Here is an 11,435-nt window from a genome sequence, read left to right on the forward strand (position 1 = left end):
ATGTATAAAGAATGGTACATATGAGGATTACATCTGGACCGTCCCTCCATCAGCCATGGATCTCCATGATTCATCCAGACCGCCCATCACATGGCCCACCTTGATGCCACGTGTAACCCACGTTGATATGATATGTATAGTAGATACATATGATACACATACACCAGATGCATGTGGCATCAAATGCATGTATATCTATATACATACCAGATGCACATAACGTTAATAAAATATTTAAATATGTATCAAGTGCATATAGCACTGATATAACATTAAACACATGAAATAGGCTCAGTGTGAAACCCACGATGGTATAATCACATCTGCACCATCCTTGTGGATCATGCCTATGGGACCCACCTAGTGTATGTGTAGGATCCTGACCATTCAAGGTCTGTACATGACTCCGTTCACTTGTTTTGCCACCGAACGTTCACACGAATGGAGCATGGAGAAAGTGTTGTAGGATCTAGAGGGGGTAAAGTTGGTTGATGTATCTCACACTAACCACAATTGTTGTACACATCAGCTAGACATGTGAATAGCCACCTTGATGAGTCTGTTTCAAATTGGGCCGTCCATCTACCGACAATCCAGGCCATCCCACCTGTGGACGCCCAGCTTTAAGCATGATCACTCAGATTTATAGCTCAACTGATAGGTAGGATGAAGATACCTCATTTCAGCACTAGAGGTCTTGGTGTTAATCCCTAGCATGGTGTCTAACATGGCACATGTGTACCAACATGGGTGGTGTCGGTGCCATTTGAACCATTAGATGCGCCCCTACGTTGGTCACATATGGACTCCACCATATATGAGGTTCATCTAAATGTCCATCTATGCGGTAAATTCCACCTCATGGTATGTTACACCATCCATGGGACTTCACTATGAAACATCTGTTAATCCAAGCCGTGGACATACCTGACAAATATGAACCATAATTTTAGGAAATTCCTCAAGCAACCTTGGATCACAAGAAGACTCGGGCCGAGCTCGAAAACACCACCATACAGGTGATGACTTTCCCCTTGGGCTTTCCATTTCTAAATTAGCTAAACCTAGTTGTACTAGATCACCATTATTGTGATACTTACCCACATGCTAGTTAATCCTTGATCACTATTCACATGACTTGGTAATATATCCTCATTAGTTATTTCATGATGCTTCCTTTCATGCCTTATTTGAAGTCATATATTGTCACATGTTAACATGTTTGCTTCTGTACATAACCTTTTTATGCTACACGTGGAGGATACTATGATTGTATGCAAGCCACACTTGGGATGTAATTAGACAAATGTGTGGGAAATAGGGACCTTGAACTGGTGTCATTTTGATCAGGGTATCCTATTAGAACATCCCAAGGTGGAGGACCTCATGAGCCGGGGATGGTGGTAATGGGACACTATGCTCGAGCTGTCGGCCTACGCTGGGTGACGAGCCCCCCGTAGTGACCATTGAGTTACTTAAATTGGCTGATTGTAACTGGATTAATAATGGTTGGCTAATCATGCATTTATAGCATATTGGCAATGACTGATGGCTAATTCTGGATGCTGTAGTACGTGCCCTAGAGTCGTTGGGGTATCGTTTCGCTAGCTCCCAGACCATCAACTATCGACCCCTGTTCCGACTGGATGATCATTCGTAGGTCGATGATTGCATGGGTGACGAGCCCAAGTCCGACTGGATGTACATCCCCAGGTCGATGTGCATTCTTGCATACATGCATCTAATAAGACCCCATATTGCCTGTTTTGGATTACTGCTTGTTTTCCTTTTAACTATGCTTGCTAAGGCGACGATGTGTAATCTTAAGGGGAATTCACACTGAGCTGGCCACTCATCCATCAAATATACAACTGTACAGGTAGCACAGGTGGCCCTGATGATGTTCACATTCATATGGGTGAGGAGCAGGCTATGGTTGACAAGGGTGCATGATTCTATTTGCTAAGGGTTGCTACAGGATTTCACAGTTCAAGATTTTTGCAGTTTACCTTGTTTCACATGTAATATTATGTCATTTTGTATTCGTAAGAATGTGGACATTGGTTTGTATAAGTCATTATGGGCAACCACTTGTATATTCTAAATAAAAATTGAAACTTTCCTTTTAGCTTACTTGTCCATTTTACGCTCATCCGCTTACTTTGATAAAGAGAAAAAATACGTGAATTTGACCATCATTTAAGGTTAACACTCGGGTTTTTGGGAAATGACTCGTGTACTCGGGAGATCAAAGTTATATGGGCCCCACAGTGATGTATTTATTATATCAAATCGTTCATATATTTTTAGAGATCATTATAGAGCATTATCTAAAAAATGAATAATATCCAAAGATGATCTGGACCACACCACAAATAGCAGTAGAGATAATGATTTTCACTATTAAACAATTCGTGTGGTCCACTTGATAGTTATATCTGTCTTATTTTTTGTCTCAAGCCTTAAGACGAGCTCACCAAATGAATGGACGGTTTGGATATAACACATACCCCGTGATCAGACCCACGGAACTTGTTGACGTTAATACAACAATGCAAAGTGCATGTCAACACAGCTGCACTTTCGTGCTATGCACGTCAACGCAGCTATGCGCCTCAAGCTCCAAGTTGTATGAACGGCTCAAATGAGATCAAAATTACATGGGCCCTACAATGATGTATTTATTATATCCATACCGTTTATCCATTTTTTGTGATCATTTTAGAGCATTTGACAAAAAATAAAAATTGAATCATATCTAAAGCTCAAATGAACCATATCGAAAATAGCAGCGAGGATAATGATTTTCACCGTTAAAAAAATTCGATCCGAATCATACCCAACCCAATCTAACTTGATTTCCCTGACCGAGTCGGACTCGGTCAGGGTCAGGCCAACCGTGCACCAAATCGGTTCGAGTCATATGTCTCGAACTTGATCCCGGATCGGTTCGAGTTTGGGCCAACCTATATAGATTTCGGACCGAATCAAGTTGGACCCAATCTGATACAACTTGGTCCGATGCCCAGCTCTACTCCTGATCCTTATGTTCTCATCTGCTATTTATAGACTCCCAGGTGAAGTTGTGAGAATATCCGTTACTTGCATGGCAATTTCCCGCCAACTATAAAATAACGATTATCTCTCCTTATCATGTCCATTCTTTCATTGAATGCGCTTGCTCTTGTATTTCTTTGGTAATCTTATGAACGCTCATCAATATCGAAATAGCCATGATGATTAGAAGCCCTTATCTCTTACCTATAAATTACGGAGATATGCATTTAACACCATGGCTATTATTAATGGCAAATACCATATCCAAACGGTGTGCGCTGAGTAACACTTGAGAGAGATTCATATCTCCACCACGGCAAATACATCATGGTGGAGCCCTCAGAACTGGATACTCAACACAGGTTGGATTAGGTGCGGCCCTTACCATGAAGCCCACCTTGATGTATCTACTACATATCCACGCCGTCCATCCGTTTTCTCAGATTATTTTAGGGCATGACCCAGAAATGAAGAAGATAAAATTCTGAGGTGGACCATACCATAGGAAACAGTGTTGATTGAACATCCTGCAATCAAAACTTCCCAGTGCCGACTGACTGTTATGTTTCTAAAACGTTCATTTTCCATCCAACCTGTTGATAAGGTCACATAAACTCAGATGAAGGCAAAAAACAAACATCAGCTTGATCCAAAATTTCTGTGGCCCACTAATGGTCAGTCATCATTTTTTCTTACGGTATGGTCCACCTGAGAATTTTTTCTAATTAAATTTTTACCTAACATCCTAAAATGATATGTAAAAACGGATGGACGGTGTGGATATAGAATACATACATCAAGATGGGCCCACGGTAAGGGTCGCATCTAAGCCACTCCCCCATTCATGAACCCACAAGTCTCAATGTCTGCAGAACTTCTGAGAAATTTAACGAACCGTCTGTTTTATTGGCCACAAATTCAAAGGCTAGAATTCTGTATTCAAGATGAATTCTGGGAAATTCCATCCTCGGCCGGGCCCAACTGAACGACGGCCTCGATCACTGAAGCATGGATCCCATCCGTACAAATCGAACACCCGAGTATACTCTGCATATCCTCGGGCAATGTAATGCATGTTGCATTCGGAAACGGATTGGCTACTCCCCTCCCATCAGCCAATGGCTGGTGGTGGGTGCTCTGTGGGCCCCACCATGATTTATCTATTTCATCCATGCCATCCATATATTATTCTGGATCATTTTATGGTATGAGAGAAAAAATGAGATACATCCCAATCTCAAGTGGACCACATTAAAGGAAAGAGTGTTGAATGAACATCGACCATTAAAAACTTTTGGGGGGCCATAAAAGTTTTGGATCAAGATTATCTTCATTTTTTCCCTTAATATATGTATATATGACCTAATAAACTGATTGGATGTCAAATAAACAGTACAGTGGGCCCTAGGATGATTTTAATGGTGGATATTCAATCACTATTGTTCTCCTGTGGTGTGGTCCACCTGAGATTTATATCACTCTCATTTTTGGTATTAAGCCATAAAATTATTTTTAAAAATGTATGAACGGAATGGATGAAAATCATACATCATGGTGGGGCCCACAGAGCACCGACCACCTGCCACTGGGCCGGTGGCAGGGGAGTAGCAAATCCGTTTCCGTTTGCATTCACTCCATATACTTGCGTAGTAGGCTAGTAGCCAAACAAGCCCACAGGCAGAGCTGGCTCACTGCAGTAAGAGAATCCCACCGTTCAAATTCAAGCCCACTTCCTTCCTTCCTCCTTGCCGCCAATTCCACTCCAAAACCCCACCAAGCCCATGCTCAGAATGGCCCAGCAGCCATGCAATCCAAATCCTCTCCCACCATCCATTCTCAGAGCTCTCTCTCTTCCACCAAAAGGGTTTCTCAGAAATTACCTCCCCAGTCACTGGAAGAGCAGTCCATGCCTTCTCCCTCAAGCACTCCCTCCACCTCAGTATCTTCCATTACAACACCCTGATAGCCATGTACGCTAGATTTGGCGATGTTGATACCGCCCGCTGCCTGTTTGATCGAATGCCTCAAAGAAACACTGCATCTTGGAACACGATAATTTCGGGCTATGTCCGGGCAGGTTTATTGGGTGACGCGATTGAATTGTTCAGAGAATTGAGGAGGGAGGGTGTGGGGCCTAATGGGTTTGTGCTTGCGAGCTTGGTGTCAGGCTGTAACCGGTCAGTGGCGAGCATCTGCGAAGGTTTTCAGATTCATGGTCTGGTTTTGAAGGTTGGATTGTTGGCAGATGTATACGTGAGCTCCGCGATCTTGCATTTGTATGGTGTGTGTGGATTTATGCCTGACTTGCAGCGGTTCTTTGATGAAATGCCGGAAAGGAATGTCGTGTCTTGGACGTCGTTGATGGTTGGTTATTTGAAGAATGGTGATCCAGAGGAAACTGTGTATGTTTATTGGCGGATGAGATGGGAAGGGGTAGATTGCAATCAGAATTCTTTGGCGACAGTGATTAGTTCATGTGGATTGCTCGAGGATGAATTGTTGGGCCGTCAGGTTCTTGGTCATGTTGTGATTTCTGGATTTGAGACTAACCTTTCTGTTGCAAACGCTCTTATATCCATGTTCGGTAGTTTTGGGAGTGTGGGAGATGCCTGTTGTGTATTTGATCGGATGGAAGATCGCGACACGATCTCATGGAATTCTATGATATCCATGTATTCGCACAACGGGTTTTTCAAGGAGTCATTGGATTGTTTCCATCGAATGTGTTCTATGTATATACAACCCGATTCTACTACCATTTCGAGTTTGCTATCAGCATGTAGTTGCGTGGATGATCTGAAATGGGGAAAGGGAATTCATGGCATTGCTGTTAAATTCGGGCATGATTCCACTGCATCTGTTTGCAATACTCTCATTACTATGTATTCCATGACCAGCAGATTTGAAGACGCCCAGCTTGTGTTTCATTCAATGACCAAAAGGGATTTGATTTCTTGGAATTCCATGATGGCATGCTTTGTTCAGAGCAGACAATACGGGAATGCCCTGAAGCTCTTGGTTGAACTTCTTGGAACATGCCAAGGAGCAAATCATGTGACTTTCACCAGTGCATTGGCTGCATGTTCGAGCCCTGAAGCTCTTATCAAGGGCAAAATGGTCCATGCACTTGTAATCCTTTTGGGTTTTCAGGAGAATTTGCTTGTGGGCAATGCATTAGTCACAATGTATGGCAAGTGCCATGCAATGGGAGAAGCTGAATGCGTGTTCCGGGCAATGCCTAAAACGGATGTGGTGACATGGAATGCGATGATAGGTGGGAATGTAGAGAATGAAGAGCAGCAGGAGGCAATAAAAGATTTTAATTCTATGAGGGAAACTGGCATGGTAACAAACTATATAACCATGGTAAATGTTCTCAGCGCTTGTTCATCTCCGGATGACCTGTTGAAGTACGGAATGCCCATCCACGCGCATATAGTTTTAAGTGGATTCGAATCGGATAATTATGTAAAGAACTCTCTTCTCACAATGTACGCAAAGTGTGGTGCGCTTGATTCGAGCTATTTTATCTTTGATGGATTGGCCGAAAAAACTGTCGTCTCGTGGAATGCCATGATTGCCGCAAATGCCTATCATGGTCGTGGTGAGGAGGCTTTAAAACTGTTCGTGGAAATGCGCCGTGCTGGATTGGAGTTGGACCACTTCAGTCTCTCAGGGGGTCTTGCTGCTAGTGCCCACTTAGCCATATTGGAGGAAGGACAGCAGCTTCACAATATGATCATTAAGCTTGGATTTGAATCAGATCTTCATGTAACGAATGCAGCCATGGATATGTATGGAAAATGTGGGAAAATGGATGAGGTACTGAGAATACTCCCAGAAACAAGCAAAAGATCACGATTGTCATGGAATATTCTTATATCAGGGTTTGCAAGACATGGGCGCTTCGAGAAGGCTCGAGAAGCTTTCCAAGGAATGCTCGAGATGGGACTAAAACCAGACTATGTAACCTTTGTTTCTCTTCTCTCAGCATGTAACCATGCGGGCCTTGTAAACGAGGGCCTCAAATACTTTACTTTGATGACTTCGGAATTTGGTATTTCACCGGGAATAGAGCATTGTGTCTGTATGGTTGATCTCCTTGGACGTTCAGGTAGGCTTGTCGATGCTGAGAGATTTATCGAGGAGATGCCTGTCTCACCAAATGACCTTGTTTGGCGCAGCTTGTTAGCTGCAAGTAGGAATCATGGTAATTTAGAGCTGGGAAAGCGAGCGGCCCAGTGTCTTCTTGAGATGGATCCTTCGGACGACTCGGCTTACGTTCTTTTGTCGAATGTGTGTGCTGTCAACAGAAGGTGGGATGATGTAGAGAAGGTTAGGAGCCATATGGAATTGAATAACGTGAAGAAGAGACCCGCATGCAGTTGGATTAAGGTGAAGAACGAGGTGAGTTTGTTTGGGATGGGAGACAGGACACACCCACGGGCCAAGCAGATCTATGCAAAGTTGGAGGAGCTGTTGCAGATGATCAAAGAAGCGGGTTATGTTGCTGATACAACCTTTGTATTGCATGACACAGATGATGAACAGAAGGAACATAATCTTTGGAATCACAGCGAGAAGCTCGCCCTTGCATTTGGGTTGATCAGTACTCCAGAAGGCTCTCCTATTAGAGTCTTCAAGAATCTTCGTGTTTGTGGCGACTGTCATTCAGTTTACAAATTCGTTAGTAGAGCTGTTGGCCGTGAAATCGTTTTGAGAGATCCTTACCGATTTCACCATTTCAGTGGCGGGACATGTTCTTGTTCTGATTATTGGTAGCAGCGTTACTGAGCTTGGAGAAGCAGATCAACTCCAACCATTCGTCGATTCAAGCAATCTGCTCAGTGAATTATTGTGCATTTGGGCTGTTTCTCACTAGTTTCAGTTGGACAGCCATTATCAGGTGAACGGAGAACCTTGGTTCTTTTTATGGTGAAAATGTCATTCTGCACAGGAAATGTTCCTGTAAGGTCGACTTTACTGTAGCTTATGGACCTATGGTAATGTTGAGCTCTGTGGGCCCACAATGACTTGTGTTGGACTGCTGAACCGGGCACCTACTGAGTCCCTTCCAGGTGCTGGGCTGTCCCAAAAATCAGCTGTATCCGGTGGCCCACAGCATCTAGATCAGTGCAAAATCATGCTTAAAACATCTTAATCATTTTGTGGGTTCCACATGGGTTTTGAAATTAGCCTGAAATTTGGTGGGACCCCTCATCCAGGAGGGATGCATACGATGGATTGGTCAGGTGTCTGAATAACACCATGGTGGGCCCCACAAACAATCAGGAAGGTTTTAATGGGTCAGCGTCCACTCTCAACTTTTTCCTGTTGTGTGGTTCACCTAACTGATGGGATCAGGCTGGATTCTGGGTTCCAAGCCTAAAATGGGAGGATGCATCTGATGAACAGGCCGATGGTCAACACATCATGGTGAGGCCTATAGAGTTCGACCCGACCTTAACTTACAGTAAGGTCGACCTAATAGGAATGTTTTCCATTATACACTACCTAATTCTTCACATGTATCTTTGAATTAGTATCTGCAAAGAAAAGGGAATTTAAAAAATAAAAAAATAAAAAAATTGATTTGTGTGAAATCATCAAGGTTAGACTGCCGAACACCGAGAATGGTATCCGATTCACCTCAAAAACAGATATACAACGAACTTCTAATAGCACTCTGTTCAAGCCAGTGTCACTCAAAGACATTGTTACTAGTCTTTTATTAGGACTGAAAATAGGCAGCAAACTCCATGGACTTTCTATCTTGATGAGGTAAACCTTTTAAACTTCCGAATAGATAAACAAGAGAGTGTCACTATGGAACGGTTTGGATCATAAGTTACTTAAGCCACTTATTAATGCAGGGGCATTTTCACACCGGGCTCGAGTGGGGTCGCTGTGGGATGCAGGGGCACACTCGGGGTGGGCGGGGCCCACGGGAGAGGTATCGTGTTCGAGACTCTTCACCGGGAGTGATTAATGCGTATTTCACACTGGGCTTGAGTGGGGTAACCTATGGGATGTAGGGACACACTCGGGATGGGCGGCCCATGTGATGCGGTACCCATGTGATTTGGGGCCTACGATGAGGGTTTGGCCGATGTCCTAACCCATGATATGTGGGGCCTGGGCTATGAGATAAAAGGATTAATTCACCCAGCTCTAACAGTTCGAGCTTTTAGAGCAAGTGGTTAATTGTCTTGCATTCCTATGCCTCAAGTAGCTTAATGTAGTTTTTACTTATTAAGCAGATAAGTATATTTGGTCAACAACATACTTATCAACTTCTCTTCTCTTTCATATCTCCTGATGCCTCTCTTCAGCAACTCATGAAAGTAGAAAAGCTTAAAAAATTAACTAAAGTGATTAAATAATTTTAAGTAAAAAAGTTACTTATAACTAATCATTAACTAAACTTACTTATCTGAAATAAGTTACTTATCAACTGTTGTAAGTAGAAAAAGAAACTTATTTGGTGGTATACAAACAGGCTATAAGAGAGATGGAAGATTTCCTACTCATTCTAATCTAATCAATGGAAATATGCGGTCCTAAACGCATGATTCTTCCAAAATAAATAAAAAATTCAATTGGCTTGAACATGGAAGTAATCCGATCTCCATGAACGCTTTGATAAAAAAAATCAATTGGCTTGAACATGAAAGGATTGTGCAACAAACATTCTAGCAGATGATAAATTAGAAGATTCGCTAGGAAGAAAGTCAAAGAAAAACCAAGGAGAATTGAATGAGGGGTCGCTTGGTTGCGTGGAATTTAGAAGGGCCTGTGGTTTTTGGGTACTTCCATTTTGCCATATCATTTTAGTTTATAAGCTTGAAAATTAGGCATATCCAAGGCTCAAGTGGACCACACAATAAGAATTAAATGCCTACCATTGAAAACTTCTCAGGGGCCTCAAAAATTCTGGATCAAGCTGATTGATATTTGTGTTTTTTCGTTCATCAAGGTTTACATGACCTTATGAACAGGTTAGGTGGCAAATAAACATTATGATCGGCCCTAGGAAGGTTTCAACGGTGGTTTTTGTTGCTTCTTGTGATGTGGTCCACTTGATCCTTTGATCTGCTGCATTTTTTAGCTCATCACCTAAAATGATACGGCAAAATGGATGGACTGTGTGGATAAAAGTCATGCATCATGGTGGCCCCTCAGAGCCCAGCTTGTCCCAAGCAGGGTGGTACCCAGTACCCAGCATCTTTAGAGAGCGGATTAGGTACCTTAAATCCGCATCCAACCATTTTGAAAGCTCATTTTAAGGCATTGTCCTAAAATTGAAGTTGACTCAAATCTTAGGTAGACCGCACCACATGAAACAGTCGTGATTGAATCCCCACCATTAAAAACTTCATGGATTCCACTGGAATGTTTATTTGTCATCCAACCTGTTAATAAGGTCACAAACACCTAAATGAAGAGACCAAACAAATATAATCTTGATCCAGAGCTTTTGTGGCTCACAAGAAGTTTTTTACGGTCAATCACCACTGTTTCCTATACTATGGTCCACCTGGGATTTGGATCTAATTCATTTTTTTGGATCATGTCCTAAAATGAACTTCCAATGAGGATGGACAGCATGGATGTAGTCACATACATCACAGCAAATAAAAATCACAGTGAGCTTATGAAGTTTTCAACAGTAAGAATTCAATCTCCACTGCTTCCTATTGTGTGGTACACTTCAGCCTTCAATCTATCTCCATTTTGAGCTCATACCCTGAAACGATTTTTCAAAATAGATGGACAGTGTTGATAAAATATATACATCACGGTGGGCCCACATATACCCTTACAGGACCGTCCATCTGAAGTTAGGTACTGATGGCGGTAGTACCAATCCACGCCCATTGATTGCGGGGCGACCCCAACACCAACAATCTACGTGGTGACAAGAGTATGTGGGGACCACCATGATGTGTGTGTTTTACCCCAGCTGCTCGTCTGTTTTGACAGCTCATTTTAACTCGTGAGCTCAAAATTGAAGCATATCCAAAGCCTAAGTAGACCACACCATTGGAAACAAATGGGATAATGACGTCCAACGGCCCACTATAGTGTTTATTTGACATCTACCTGGTTGGTAATGTCATGATAAGCATTCCTTGGTCTTCTTGGGCGGTGGGATTAGAAGAGATTAGGTGGGATGGGATTCATGTGGTCCTGTGCCAATTCCACTTCATGTTTGGGAAGAATGGAAAAGCTTGGAATTACATTAAATAGAATTGCATTGGGTCATGTTTCAATTTCACTCAATGTTAGCAAGTTGTTGTAGGTCCCACCATGATGTGTGGGCTATATCCATACCGTCCACCCATTTATCTAGATTATTCTAGAGCATGGGCCAAAAA

General features: G+C 42.6%; 1 protein-coding gene across 1 annotated transcript; it reads left to right on the forward strand.

Moving 5' to 3' along the window:
* The first annotated feature begins 4,729 nt into the window (after window positions 1–4,729).
* Window positions 4,730–7,990, forward strand: LOC131242493 (pentatricopeptide repeat-containing protein At3g24000, mitochondrial). The gene has a single exon (XM_058241180.1). It carries the CDS (start codon window positions 5,026–5,028, stop codon window positions 7,837–7,839), a length of 2,814 nt encoding a protein of 937 aa, XP_058097163.1. The 5' UTR covers window positions 4,730–5,025; the 3' UTR covers window positions 7,840–7,990.
* Window positions 7,991–11,435: the final 3,445 nt, after the last annotated feature.

This window comes from Magnolia sinica, chromosome 1, assembly GCF_029962835.1.
Source record: "Magnolia sinica isolate HGM2019 chromosome 1, MsV1, whole genome shotgun sequence".
Taxonomy (NCBI): domain Eukaryota; kingdom Viridiplantae; phylum Streptophyta; class Magnoliopsida; order Magnoliales; family Magnoliaceae; genus Magnolia; species Magnolia sinica.